This window comes from Scyliorhinus torazame, chromosome 3 (genome assembly GCF_047496885.1).
Source record: "Scyliorhinus torazame isolate Kashiwa2021f chromosome 3, sScyTor2.1, whole genome shotgun sequence".
Lineage (NCBI taxonomy): Eukaryota > Metazoa > Chordata > Chondrichthyes > Carcharhiniformes > Scyliorhinidae > Scyliorhinus > Scyliorhinus torazame.
This window is the reverse complement of record NC_092709.1, coordinates 5,030,155-5,045,608: the sequence shown is the minus strand read 5'-3', so window position 1 is coordinate 5,045,608 and position 15,454 is coordinate 5,030,155. Positions and strand designations below refer to the sequence as shown.

Here is a 15,454-nt window from a genome sequence, read left to right as displayed (position 1 = left end):
GGCGGCCATCGGCCATTCTCCGACCCAGCGGGGGGTCGGAGAATGACGCCCCAGATGTCAGAAAAATAAATTGGAGCCAAATCAGTCGGTGAGAGTGGAGCGATGAGAAAGTAGAGCACAAAGCACAGTGTGGAATAAGGCAATATCGGGTCAGTTTCACACTCTGGCATGCTTTTATAATACAAATTACTGTAACTTCTATCAACAGTAACTTATATCGTGCCTGAGATGAAGTAAAACATCTCAAGGTGCTTCATGGGTGATCATCAAAGCAAATTTGATAGCAAGCCACATACGGAGATGATTAAATTCTTGGTCAAAGAAATAGATTTTAAGGAGCAGTTTGAAGAAGGACGAGAGAGGTTTAGGGGAGGGTCCGGGAGAGGTGGAGAGATTTAGGGAGCGTCCGGGAGAGGTGAAGAGGTTTAGGAGGGTCCGGGAGAGGTGGAGAGGTTTAGGGAGGGTCCGGGAGAGGCGGAGAGGTTTTAGGGAGGGTCCGGGAGAGGTGGAAAGGTTTAGGGAGGGTCTAGAAAGGTGGAGAGGTTTAGAACATAGAACGATACAGCGCAGTACAGGCCCTTCGGGCCCACGATGTTGCACCAAAACAAAAGCCATTTAACCTACACTATGCCATTATCATCCATATGCTTATCCAACAAACTTTTAAATGCCCTCAATGTTGGTGAGTTCACTACTGTTGCAGGTAGGGCATTCCACGGCCTCACCACTCTTTGCGTAAAGAACCTACCTCTGACCTCTGTCCTATATCTATTACCCCTCAGTTTAAAGTTATGTCCCCTCGTGCCAGCCATTTCCATCCGCGGAGAAGGCTCTCACTGTCTAACACCCTGATCATTTTGTATGCCTCTATTAAGTCACCTCTTAACCTTCTTCTCTCCAACGAAAACAACCTCAAGTCCATCAGCCTTTCCTCATAAGATTTTCCCTCCATACCAGGCAACATCCTGGTAAATCTCCTCTGCACCCACTCCAAAGCCTCCACGTCCTTCCTATAATGCGGTGACCAGAACTGTACGCAATACTCCAAATGCGGCCGTACCAGAGTTTTGTACAGCTGCAACATGACCTCATGACTCCGGAACTCAATCCCTCTACCAATAAAGGCCAACACGCCATAGGCCTTCTTCACAACCCTATCAACCTGGGTGGCAACTTTCAGGGATCTATGTACATGGACACCTAGATCCCTCTGCTCATCCACACTTCCAAGAACTTTATCATTAGCCAAATACTCCGCATTCCTGTTATTCCTTCCAAAGTGAATCACCTCACACTTCTCTACATTAAACTCCATTTGTCACCTCTCAGCCCAGCTCTGCAGCTTATCTATGTCCCTCTGTAACCTGCGACATCCTTCCACACTGTCGACAACACCACCGACTTTAGGGTCGTCTGCAAATTTACTCACCCACCCTTCTGCGCCCTCCTCTAGGTCACTGATAAATAGACAAACAGCAACGGCCCCAGAACAGATCCTTGTGGTACGCCACTTGTAACTGAACTCCATTCTGAACATTTCCCATCAACCACCACCCTCTGTCTTCTTTCAGCTAGCCAATTTCTGATCCACATCTCTAAATCACCCTCAATCCCCAGCCTCCGTATTTTCTGCAATAGCCTACCGTGGGGAACCTTATCAAACGCTTTACTGAAATCCATATACACCACATCAACTGCTCTGCCCTCGTCTACCTGTTCAGTCACCTTCTCAAAGAACTCGATAAGGTTTGTGAGGCATGACCTACCCTTCACAAAGCCATGCTGACTATCCCTGATCATATTATTCCTATCTAGATGATTGTAAATCTTGTCTCTTATAATCCCCTCCAAGACTTTACCCACGACAGACGTGAGGCTCACCGGTCTATAGTTGCCGGGGTTGTCTCTACTCCCCTTTTTGAACAAAGGGACCACATTTGCTATCCTACAGTCCTCTGGCACTATTCCTGTAGCCAATGATGACATAAAAATCAAAGCCAAAGGCCTAGCAATCTCTTCCCTGGCCTCCCAGAGAGTCCTAGGATAAATCCCATCAGGCCCCGGGGACTTATCTATTTTCAGCCTGTCCAGAATTGCCAACACCTCTTCCCTACGTACCTAAATGCCATCTATTCTAATAGCCTGGGTCTCAGCATTCTCCTCCACAACATTATCTTTTTCCTGAGTGAATACTGACGAAAAATATTCATTTAGTATCTCGCCTATCTCTTCACACTCCACCCACAACTTCCCATCCCTGTCCTTGACTGGCCCTACTCTTACCCTAGTCATTCGCTTATTCCTGACATACCTATAGAAAGCTTTTGGGTTTTCCTTGATCCTACCTGCCAAATACTTCTCATGTCCCCCCCCTTACTCGTCTTAGCTCTCTCTTTAGATCCTTCCTCGCTACCTTGTAACTATCCACCGCCCCAACTGAAACTTCACACCTCATCTTCACATAGGCCTCCTTCTTCCTCTTAACAAGAGATTCCACTTCTTTGGTAAACCACGGTTCCCTCGCTCTACCCCTTCCTCCCTGCCTGACCGGTACGTACTTATCAAGAACACGCAGTAGCTGTTCCTTGAACAAGCTCCACATATCCAGTGTGCCCAACACTTGCAGCCTACTTCTCCAACCTATCCCCCCCAAGTCACGTCTAATGGCATCATAATTGCCCTTCCCCCAGCTATAACTCTTGCCCTGCGGTGTATACTTATCCCTTTCCATCACTAACGTAAACGTCACCGAATTGTGGTCACTGTCCCCAAAGTGCTCTCCTACCTCCAAATCCAACACCTGGCCTGGTTCATTACCCAAAACCAAATCCAACATGGCCTCACCTCTTGTTGGCCTGTCAACATATTGTGTCAGGAAACCCTCCTGCACACATTGTACAAAAAACGATCCATCTAATGTACTCGAACTATATCTTTTCCAGTCAATATTTGGAAAGTTAAAGTCTCCCATAATAACTACCCTGTTACTTTCGCTCTTATCCAGGATCATCCTCGCCATCCTTTCCTCTACACCCCTAGAACTATTTGGAGGCCTATAGAAAACTCCCAACAGGGTGACCTCTCCTTTCCTGTTTCTAACCTCAGCCCATACTACCTCGGAAGATGAGTCCCCATCTAGCATCCTCTCCGCCACCGTAATACTGCTCTTGACTAGCAGCGCTACACCTCCCCCTCTTTTGCCTCCTTCTCTGAGCTTACTAAAACACCTAAACCCCGGAACCTGCAACATCCATTCCTGTCCCTGCTCTATCCATGTCTCCGAAATGGCCACAACATCGAAGTCCCAGGTACCAACCCATGCTGCCAGTTCCCTTACCTTATTTTGCACACTCCTGGCATTGAAGTAGACACACTTCAAACCACCTACCTGCACACTGGCCCCCTCCTGCGATGTCAAATCTGCGCTCCTGACCTCTATACTCTCATTCTCCCGTACCCTAAAACTACAATCCAGGTTCCCATGCCCCTGCTGCATTAGTTTAAACCCCCCCCCAAAGAGCACTAACAAATCTCCCCCCCCCCCAGGATATTTGTGCTCCTCAGGTTCAGATGTAGACCATCCTGTCTGTAGAGGTCCCACCTTCCCCAGAAAGAGCCCCAGTTATCCAGAAATCTGAATCCCTCCCGCCTGCACCATCCCTGTAGCCACGTGTTTAATTGCTCTCTCTCCCTATTCCTCATCTCATTATCACGTGGCACGGGCAACAACCCAGTGATAACAACTCTGTTTGTTCTCGTTCTGAGCTTCCATTCTAGCTCCCTGAAAGCCTGCCTGACATCCTTGTCCCCTTTCCTACCTATGTCGTTAGTGCCAATGTGGACCACGACTTGGGGCTGCTCCCCTCCCCCTTAAGGACCCAGAAAACACGATCCGCGACATCACGTACCCTTGCACCTGGGAGGCAACATACCAAACGTGAGTCTCTCTCTCTCCCACAAAATCTCCTATCTGTGCCCCTGACTATCGAGTCCCCAATTACTAATGCTCTGCTCCTCTCCCCCCTTCCCTTCTGAGCAACAGGGACAGACTCTGTGCCAGAGGCCCGTACCCCATGGCTTACCCCTGGTAAGTCCCCCCCCCCCGCCCCCCACAAGTATCCAAAGCGGTATACTTGTTTCTCAGGGGAACGACCGCAGGGGATCCCTGCACTAACTGCTTCTTCCCAGTCCCTCTTACAGTTACCCATCTATCTCCAATCTTTGGTGTAACTAATTCCCTGAAGCTGCTATCTATGACCCCCTCTGCCTCCCGAATGATCCGAAGTTCTTCCAACTCCAGCTCCAGTTCCCTAACTCGGTCTTGGAGGAGCTGGAAATGGCAGCACTTCCTGCAGGTAAAATCAGCAGGGACACTAACGGCATCCCTCACCTCAAACATCCTGCAGGAGGAACATTGCACTCCCTTCCCTGCCATTCCTCTAACTTTCTACCAAGATCTGGCTAACAAATAAATTTTTTTTAAAAATAATAATAATAATAATAATATAATATGGTACTTACCTCACACCAATGGGTTTTATTATTAGGTTAGAGGAGGAGGGCGGGTGGGAGACACTACACGTGTAGTGTCTTGGGTTTCTGCTCCACCAGAATTTATTGGTGAGGGGAGGGGTGGAGAGGTATAGGGAGGGTCCGGGAGAGGTGGAGAGGTATAGGGAGGGTCCGGGAGAGGTGGAGAGGTATAGGGAGGGTCCGGGAGAGGTGGAGAGGTTTAGGAAGGGTCTGGAAAGGTGGAGAGGTTTAGAACATAGAACACAATAATAATAATCGCTTATTGTCACAAGTCCCTAGTCGCCACATTCCGGCGCCTGTTCGGGGAGGCCGGTACAGGAATTGAACCCGCGCTGCTGACCTTGTTCTGTATTACAAGCCAGCTGTTTAGGCCAGTGCGCTAAAACAGCGCCAGTACAATGCAGAAGGAGGCCATTCGGCCCATCAAGTCTGCACCGACCCACTTAAGCCCTCACTTCTACCCCATCCCTGTATCCAATAACCCCATCTAACCTTTTTGGCCACTAAGGGCAATTTATCAAGGCCAATCCACCTAACCTGCACGTCTCTGGACTATGGGAGGAAACCGGAGCACCCGGAGGAAACCCACGCAGACACGGGGAGAACGTGCAGACTCCGCACAGACAGTGACCCAGTGGGGAATCGAACCTGGGATCCTGGCGCTGTGAAGCCACAGTGCTATCCACTTGTGCTACCGTGCTGCCCCTAAAGGAGGGTCCGGAGAGGTGGAGAGGTATTAGGAGGGAATTCCAGAGCTCAGGGTCTCAGGCAGCTGCAGGCACGGCTGCCAATGGTGGAGGATGTGCGAGGGGCCAGATTTGGCGACTGCAGATATTTCAAAGGGTTGTGGGGCCAGAGGAGATTTCAGATATAAGGAGGGGCAAAGCCACGTAGGGATCTGAAAACAAGGCTGAGAAGTTTGCCGTTTGCCATTATTTCTCCGAAGTCACTAAGTCAGAAAGCACAAGGGTGCTGGGGGATATGGTACGAGTTCAAACAAGGTCTGCAGTGGTTTGGGTGAGTTTATGGAGATTGCAAAACTGGGGGCCATCCACAGGAAAATGGGTGAAGCTCATGAAGGCATGGACGAAACCTCAGCAGATAAACTGTGGCAGGGATGGAGCAGAAAGACTATTAGCCTCATCCCCTCCGTATCCATCTCTCCCTCCCCCACACACACACGCACACAAAACAATCCCTCCACACTTACTTCAATGCTGAAATAACCTCTGTCCACATAGTCGCCAAGGAAGAGATAACGCGTAGACGCTGGGGATCCACCAACTTCAAACAGCTTCATCAGATCGAAGAACTGGCCATGGATATCACCACAAACTGAAAGAGATGAACAGAAAGATTGAGGTTCTTGGTCCTAACTCCTCATGCTAAAGAGGTTCACTGCCCAGCGACATGATAAGTGCACAAAAATCCGATAAAATTAATTTGTGAGTTGCTAAGTAGTTGAATCCAAACAATTGAAAATATGAAACAGTTCTCATCTCTTTCAAAGGCTCGTGATGTTGCCAAATCAGGGGGAATCGCTGGGACAGTCTACCCCAGACAGCTAAGGTATAAACTCCACGGGATGGATAGCGGATATACTTTTCACTGAGTATCATAGAGAACTGATCTTCGAGATTAGCAGGAACTTCATTCTCTCCAAGATAAAGTTCAGAATCCGACAGTACAGTACAAACTACATTTCCGAATGTTTCCTAATCTACAGCAGTGGATACACCTGTGCACTCGGAGGTCTGACAGAAACACGACAAGGTTTTCGTTTACGTGTATAAACACAATCAATAGTGCATATTGGGGTCCGGGAGAGCCCGGGAAGGGGAGAGTGGGATGGTCCGGGGAGGGGAGAGTGGGAGGGTCCGGGGAGGGGAGAGTGGGAGGGTCCGGGGAGGGGAGAGTGGGAGGGTCCGGGGAGGGGAGAGTGGGAGGGACCGGGGAGGGGAGAGTGGGAGGGTCCGGGGAGGGGAGAGTGGGAGGGTCCGGGGAGGGGAGAGTGGGAGGGTCCGGGGAGGAGAGAGTGGGAGGGTCCGGGGAGGGGAGAGTGGGAGGGTCCGGGGAGGGGAGAGTGGGAGGGTCCGGGGAGGGGAGAGTGGGAGGGTCCGGGGAGGGGAGAGTGGGAGGGTCCGGGGAGGGGAGAGTGGGAGGGTCCGGGGAGGGGAGAGTGGGAGGGTCCGGGGAGAGTGGGAGGGTCCGGGGAGAGTGGGAGGGTCCGGGGAGAGTGGGAGGGTCCGGGGAGAGTGGGAGGGTCCGGGGAGAGTGGGAGGGTCCGGGGAGAGTGGGAGGGTCCGGGGAGAGTGGGAGGGTCCGGGGAGAGTGGGAGGGTCCGGGGAGAGTGGGAGGGTCCGGGGAGAGTGGGAGGGTCCGGGGAGAGTGGGAGGGTCCGGGGAGAGTGGGAGGGTCCGGGGAGAGTGGGAGGGTCTGGGGAGAGTGGGAGGGTCCGGGGAGAGTGGGAGGGTCCGGGGAGAGTGGGAGGGTCCGGGGAGGGGAGAGTGGGAGGGTCCGGGGAGGGGAGAGTGGGAGGGTCCAGGGAGAGGAGAGTGGGAGGGTCTGGGGAGGGAAGAGTGGGAGGGTCTGGGGAGGGAAGAGTGGGAGGGTCTGGGAGGGAAGAGTGGGAGGGTCTGGGGAGGGAAGAGTGGGAGGGTCTGGGGAGGGAAGAGTGGGAGGGTCTGGGAAGGGAAGAGTGGGAGGGTCCGGGAAGGGGAGAGTGGGAGGGTCCGGGGAGGGGAGAGTGGGAGGGTCTGGGAAGGGAAGAGTGGGAGGGTCTGAGGAGGGTCCGGGGAGGAGAGAGTGGGAGGGTCCGGGTAGGGGAGAGTGGGAGGGTCCGGTGAGGGGAAAGTGGGATGGTCCGGTGAGGGGAGAGTGGGAGGGTCCGGGAGGGGAGAGTGGGAGGGTCCGGGAGGGGAAAGTGGGAGGGTCCGGGAGGGGAGAGTGGGAGGGTCCGGGAGGGGAGAGTGGGAGGGTCCGGGGAGGGGAGAGTGGGAGGGTCCGGGGAGGGGAGAGTGGGAGGGTCCGGGGAGGGGAGAGTGGGAGGGTCTGGGGAGGGGAGAGTGGGAGGGTCCGGGGAGGGGAGAGTGGGAGGGTCCGGGGAGGGGAGAGTGGGAGGGTCCAGGTAGATGAGAGTGGGAGGGTCCGGGGAGGGGAGAGTGGGAGGGTCCGGGGAGGGGAGAGTGGGAGGGTCCGGGGAGAGGAGAGTGGGAGGGTCCGGGGAGAGGAGAGTGGGAGGGTCCGGGGAGAGGAGAGTGGGAGGGTCCGGGGAGGGGAGAGTGGGAGGGTCCGGAGAGAGGAGAGTGGGAGGGTCCGGAGAGAGGAGAGTGGGAGGGTCCGGAGAGAGGAGAGTGGGAGGGTCTGGGGAGGGGAGAGTGGGAGGGTCTGGGGAGGGGAGAGTGGGAGGGTGCGGAGAGAGGAGAGTGGGATGGTCTGGAGAGAGGAGAGTCAGAGGGTCTGGGGGGAGAAGTGGGAGGGTTCGGATAGGGGAGAGTGGGAGGGTGCGGGGAGGGGAGAGTGGGAGGGTCCGGGGAGGGGAGAGTGGGAGGGTCCGGGGAGGGGAGAGTGGGAGGGTCCGGGGAGGGGAGAGTGGGAGGGTCCGGAGAGAGGAGAGTGGGAGGGTCCGGGGAGGGGAGAGTGGGAGGGTCCGGGAGGGGAGAGTGGGAGGGTCCGGGGAGGGGAGAGTGGGAGGGTCCGGGGAGGGGAGAGTGGGAGGGTCCGGGGAGGGGAGAGTGGGAGGGTCTGGAGAGAGGAGAGTGGGAGGGTCCGGAGAGAGGAGAGTGGGAGGGTCCGGGGAGAGGAGAGTGGGAGGGTCCGGAGAGAGGAGAGTGGGAGGGTCCGGGAGAAGCAGCGAGTGGGAGGGTCCGGGGAGGACAGAGGGGAAGACTAAGAATATTGGGTTTGAAGTATCGGAAATTTAAGCGTTAAATGCCTGGGGATGGAATGCGTTTGACTGCAATGGTCATTAGAAAAAAAAGAATTCTGTTTTACATCTGACCATAGGAATTAGGAGCAAAGTCGGCAATTCAGCCCTCGAGCCCGCTCCGTCATTCAATCAGATCCTGTCTGATCTCTTCCTGGTCTCAAATCCACCTCCCTACCGGTTCCCCACATCTCTTTAACCCAATTTTTTAAAATCAGAAATATATCTATCTCCTTCTTGAAACTATTTAATGACTCAGATTCCACCGCACTATGGGGCAACGAGTTCCACAAATTCACCACCTTCTGCGAGAAGTAGTTCCTCCTCATCTCAGTTTTAAATCTACCAACTCTAAATCTATATCCGTGACCTCTCGTTCTAGATTGCACTACAAGGGGCAACATTTGGTCCACGTTTACTTTATCAATCCCTTTTAGTATTTTATAGACCTCAATCAGATCCCCTCTCATCCTTCTAAACTCCAGCAAGTTTAAGCCCAAACTGTTTAATCTCTCCTTGTACATCAACCCTTTCATCCCCGGAATCAATCTGGTGAATCTCCTCTGAACTGCCTCCAATGCCACCAACTGCAGAAAATACGGAGGCATGGGATTCAGGGTGATTTAGCAGTTTGGGTCAGAAATTGGCGAGCTGGAAGAAGACAAAGGGTGGTGGTTGATGGGAAATGTTCAGTCTGGAGTCCAGCTACTAGTGGTGTACCACAAGGATCTGTTTTGGGGCCACTGCTGTTTGTCATTTTTATAGATGACCTGGAGGAGGGCGTAGAAGGATGGGTGAGTAAATTTGCAGATGACACTAAATTCGGTGGAGTTGTGGACAGTGCGGAAGGATGTTACAAGTTACAGAGGGACATAGATAAGCTGCAGAGCTGGGCTGAGAGGTGGCAAATGGAGTTTAATGCAGAAAAGTGTGAGGTGATTCATTTTGGAAGGATTAACAGGAAGACAGAGTACCGGGCTAACGGTAAGATTCTTGGCAGTGTGGATGAGCAGAGAGACCTCGGTGTCCATGTACATAGATCCCTGAAAGTTGCCACCCAGGTTGAGAGGGTTGTTAAAAGGCGTACGGTGTGTTAGCTTTTATTGGTAGAGGGATTGAGTTTCAGAGTCATGAGGTCATGTTGCAGCTGTAAAAAACTCTGGTGCGGCCGTATTTGGAGTATTGCGTGCAATTCTGGTCGCCGCATTATAGGAAGCATTGGAAAGGGTGCAGAGGAGATTTACCAGAATGTTGCCTGGTATGGAGGGAAGATCTTATGAGGAAAGGCTGAGGGACTTGAGGCTGTTTTCATTAGAGAGAAGAAGGTTAAGAGGTGACTTAATTGAGGCATACAAGATGATCAGAGGATTGGATAGGGTGGACAGCGAGAGCCTTTTTCCTTGGATGGTGATGTCTAGCACGAGGGGACATAGCTTTAAACTGAGGGGAGATAGATATAGGACAGATGTCAGAGGTAGGTTCTTTACTCAGAGAGTAGTAAGGGCGTGGCATGCCCTGCCTGCAACAGTAGTGGACTCGCCAACACTAAGGGCATTCAAAATGGTCATTGGATAGACATATGGACGATAAGGGAATAGTGTAGATGGGCTTTAGAGTGGTTTCACAGGTCGGCGCAACATCGAGGGCCGAAGGGCCTGTACTGCGCTGTAATGTTCTATGTTCTATCCTTCCTCAAATAAGGAGACCAAATCTGGACACAATACTCCAGATGTGGTCTCACCAACACCCTATACAACTGCAACAACATTTCTCTACTTTTATACTCCAGTCCTTTTGCAATAAACGCTAACATTCCATTTGCCTTTTTATTTACAAGCTGTACCTGCATACCGACTTCCTGCGATTCATGAACAAAGACATCCAGATCCCTCTGCCCTGCCGCATTTTGAATCTGCTTTCCAGTTGGAGAATAATTTACCTGTCTATTTTTCTGGCCAAAATGGATAACCTCACACTTATCCACGTTAAACTCCATCTGCCATATTCTGACCCAATCTCCTGGCCTATCTGTATCCGTCTGTAAAATATTCATCTCCCCTTCACTGCTGCTTTCCCACCTATTTCGATATCATCCGCAAACTTTGCTGTATTGCACTGTGGCCCTGTTTGCAAATCATTTTTAAAAATTTGTAAAATAAATTTAGCGTACCCAATTCATTTTTTCCAATTAAGGGGCAATTTAGCGTGGCAAATCCACCTACCCTGCACATCTTTGGGTTGTGGGGGCGAAACCCACGCAAACACGGGGAGAATGTGCAAACTCCACACGGACAGTGACCTAGAGCCGGGATTGAACCCGGGACCTCGGCACCGCGAGGCAGCAGTGCTAACCACTGTGTCACCGTGCTGCCCTGCATTTATATAGATTATTTATTTTTGCAGGGCCTGGGTGTTTTTAGCAGCCAGAAGGTGAAATTGACAAAGAAACGTGTTTCTCAGTCTGGACTAACGGACTGTGGTTTGACTGTGAAAGTACCTGTGGAGTTAATGTGCAAAGCATCCTGCCTGTTAGCCTCTGCCTGCTGTTAGTAAAGAGTCAAGAATTTTGCTCCTTTTCACAAACACCTTCATTTTCCGTGAACACACTCTGTACAAAACTCTATCACCACATCACATCCACAAAAGCCACCTGTGAACCCTTTATATATCAGTGTCAATTACTGGATACTTAACATCAATGAGGCATCGAATTGGAATGTCTCTTAACCCATTCCTTAACACTGCGGAGCTTTGTTTTTCAGCTCGGGGAGATGAAGTCATTGCTGGGTGCAGCTGAAGAAGACAGAGATAGTTTGAGAAGCTGTGGAGGGGAGCAGTTTTTGGAGAAAGCTATGAAGAGAGAAGTTGAATGCTGATCTGCTTGATGCTGACTCCACATTATTTTAAAATAATAATCTTTATTATTGTCACAAGTAGGCTTACATTAACACTGCAATGAAGTTACTGTGAAAAGCCCCTAGTCGCCACATTCCGGCGCCTGTTCGGGTACACAGAAGGAGAATTCAGAATGTCCAATTCACCTAACAGCACATCTTTCGGGACTTGTGGGAGGAAACCGGAGCCCCCGGAGGAAACCCACGCAGACACGGGGAGAACGTGCAGACTCGCACAGTGATCCAAGACGGGAATCGAACCCTGGTCCTTGGCGCTGTGAAGCAACAGTGCTAACCATTGTGCTACAGTGCGCCTCTTTCTCCCATAATAATATAGATTAAGATCTGTATGTTTATTTTATTGCTGTTTAATCGGAAATTGAGTAGTAGTGTTTTTAAAAAATTTTTTAAATTGAGTACCCAATTCATTTTTTCCAATTAAGGGGCAATTTAGCGTGGCCAATCCACCTACCCTGCACATCTTTGGGTTGTGGGGGTGAGACCCACGCAAACACTGGGAGAATGTGCAAACCCCACACGGACAGTGACCCAGAGCCTGGATCGAACCTGGGACCTCGGCGCCGTGAGACAGCAGTGCTAACCACTGCGCCACCGTGCTGCCCGGAGTAGTAATGTTTAAGGTGTTAATTGTAAGCTGTTCTTTTTGAGTATGAAGTTAACAAAGTTTAATACTGTAGTCATAATAAAGTTGTGTTTTGAAAAATAACCAAGCCCTCTGCAATCACTCCTGGAGCAAATCATTCTCTCCACACAGTCTTTCAAATTCACTAAAATATTGGGGTTTCGGTCTAATATCCTGCTCAATGTAGGGGTCTGGTCTGGGATCATAATAAAATCAACAAATATATACTGCATGAGAAAGGAGCGCTGACTGGTTGGCAAGTGAATTGGTAGAGACAATGTCATGGAGAATGCATCAGTTGATGGTGACTGACAATTAACAGGCAAGCATTCTTTGAAATTTAAACCAGGCAGTTTAACTCTGATTGGTGTAAATCACCATGAGGAATGAACCAGGGAATGGCTGCCATTTATTTTGTTTAGCTAAAACGGGTACATTGTATCCAAGTTATTTGTGTCTTCCTGTGTATTAATATACCTGTATATAGCTTCCAGTCCGCACAAATATGCCATACTGAGAGCCCTTAAATAGGCTGTCAGCATAACTCCCAGCACATTGAGGGATTATTTAGCAAATTTCAATTAATCCAGACTATTACACTGGTTCAGCATCAATTTAATAACTGATTCCCACTACACTGACACCTTGCACATTATCTGAAACATTACACCTGCTAAATACCGAACTGTAATGAGTGGTGTCTTTATTAACCAATTCATACAACTGGAAACACAACGCAACCCTTGCCGTTCACCCAGAATCGCAGCTCTGACTCAGACCAGATCAGATGGTAACTCTGCATCATGCGTGTATCAAAAGTCCATGTTTCTCTGGGAAATCTGAGCCTATCAGTGTGGAGATGCCGTAAAAATGCCAAACTGTGCAAATTTTCAAGGGCAGCATGGTGGAACAGTGGTTAGCACCGCAGCCTCACAGCGCCCGGGACCCGTCTGTGTGGAGTTTGCACGTTCTCCCCGTGTGCGCGTGGGTTTCCTCCGGGTGCTCCGGTTTCCTCCCACAGTCCAAAGGTGTGCAGGTTAGGTGGATTGGCCATGCTAAATTTCCCCTTAATGTCGAGGGATGTCCAAGTTAGGTTATGGGATTACAGGGAAGGGCAAGGTGGACACTTGTCAGTGAGCAGAGGTTGGTGCAGACTCAATGGGCCGAATGGCCTCCTTCTGCACTGTAGGGATTGTATTCAATTCTATAAACACAAATATGTAAAACATTGTTCTTCCAATGTTTACATATTAGGTACAAAAGTGCTCTGAGAAGCTACCACTGGTCACAGGTAGGCCCACGTCAGGTAAGGAGCTCTCATCCTCAAGGATACTGTAGATCCAGTTTGCTCTTTGTGTAAACCTGGTAACTTTCAGTGTCATTCCTGGTGTCAACCACAGATGGTAATTTCACTGTTTTCCCATAATCTCTAGATTAGCAGCCAAGTACCATAGCGGCCACATTGCTGTATTCACTATAGGTTCTCATTTGCTGCTCCCGGCAGCTGTCATATTAGTCTAAACGACTGGTGTATTAATAATTCACCGATTGTACAGTGCTTGGAGACATTGTGAGGATTGTAACAAAGGATGAAATGAAAGTTCCTCTTTCCTTCGTTTCATTCACACCAAGTCTGGGTCATCCAAGTAGCTGCATTACTTCAACACCAGAATCAATTACTTTAAAAAGCAGGCTCTGATAGTGTTGGTATTGAGAAACTGTTTCCACTGGCAGGGGTGGTCAGTCTCCAGAGGCAACAGATTTAAAATCAGGAACAATACAAATGCGGTGAGGTGTTGTAATTTCCAAGGCGCTGCCTGAAAGGGCAGTGGAAGCAGTTCAGAAGTAACTTTCCAAAGCCAACTGGATACATACTTGACAAGGAAGAAAAATCCAGGAAGGACACAATGACACAACTATGGTGATGGTGGATAGTTTCCCGTCAAGCAGCCTAGACAACGCACTGCTGGACGAGGCACAGGTTAATTCCATTTTGCGGTTTGTATTATTTGAACTATTCTTCACACATTTCACTGGAGAAATTATCCTGCCGTTATTGGGAGAAGTTGCTCTAGTTTAGTTCAAGTGTTCTTCTGACTGTAGTTCAGAGATTCTTTTTATATAATAATAATAATAATAATAATAATAATAATAATAATAATAATCGCTTATTATCACAAGTAAGCTTCAATGAAGTTACCGTGAAGAGCCCCTAGTCGCTACATTCCGGCGCCTGTTCGGGGAGGCCAGTACAGGAATTGAACCCGCGCTGCAGGCTTTGTTTTGCATTACAAGCCAGCTGTTTAGCCCATTGTGCTAAACCAGCCCCTGGTTATAGACTCTGTGGACTGATTGGTGCAATGTGCTGTTTAAGTAGACTCTGTGTCTGTGTGTGTGTGTCTGTGTGTGTATATAATAATAATAATCTTTATTGTCACAAGTAGGCTTATATCAACACTGCAATGAAGTTACTGTGAAAATCCCCTAGTTGCCACATTCCGGCACCTGTTCGGGTACACAGAGGGAGAATTCAGAATGTCCAAATTACCTAACAGCATGTCTTTCGCGACTTGTGGGAGGAAACCGGAGCACCCGGAGGAAACCCACGCAGACACGGGGAGAACGTGCAGACTCCGCACAGACAGTGACCCAAGGCGGGAATCGAACCCTGGTCCCTGCCTCTATGAAGCAACGGTGCTAACCACTGTGCTACCATGCCACCAAGACAGACTCATCTCATTCTGGCTCCAACAGTTGCTGAAAAACTGGTGTCGATAGACACTCTGAACTCTGAAAACATCCAAAGTCAAGAAACGTGAAATGGCAGAGCTACGTATCAGCGCTGTCGATGTACAGACAGAGATGGCAACAGGGCACCTCCTACATCGTCACGCTCTGCACGCTTTCTGATTCAATTTGTGCCCAATGGAGGCCATGATATCTCTTGACAGGGAGGAGAAATTTGCAAGATATTCTTGCCTGGTAACACCTTGTAGTTCCTGGGGCTGACCGTAAAATGGAATTGTCACGTCTGGGAATAAAAGCGCGATCACTCAAATAAGCTGTTAAAAATGACCCTCCTGTCAATTCCATTAGCAGAATCCAGGAAAGCTCCAACCTTGTTTCAGGAAACAGCACTAAACTTCCTGCGTGTCCAAATCAACACTTTTCTTTAATTTCCTATGAGCTATGGTTTTCAGAGAACCTTAATAGCGCTTCACACAAATTTTCAATTGTCAGTGGAGAAGAATTAGAACATAGAACATTACAGGCCCTTCGGCCCTCGATGTTGCGCCGACCTGTGAAACCACTCGAAAGCCCATCGACACTATTCCCTTATCGTCCATATGTCTATCCAATGACCATTTGAATGCCCTTAGTGTTGGCGAGTCCACTACTGTTGCAGACAGGGCATTCCACGCCCTTACTACTCTCTGAGTAAAGAACCTACCTCTGACA

The 15,454-nt window shown here is 49.8% G+C and overlaps 1 protein-coding gene across 5 annotated transcripts in view; it reads right to left on the bottom strand.

The window, feature by feature from the left end:
* Positions 1–15,454, bottom strand: part of LOC140408257 (protein phosphatase 3 catalytic subunit alpha) — a 459,377-nt gene that overhangs the window by 195,743 nt on the left and 248,180 nt on the right. For all 5 annotated transcript variants that reach the window (XM_072495215.1, XM_072495212.1, XM_072495214.1 and 2 more), the window contains exon 3: positions 5,744–5,868. In XM_072495215.1, the coding sequence (XP_072351316.1) occupies positions 5,744–5,868 (125 nt within the window). The remainder of the gene's footprint in view (positions 1–5,743; positions 5,869–15,454) is intronic.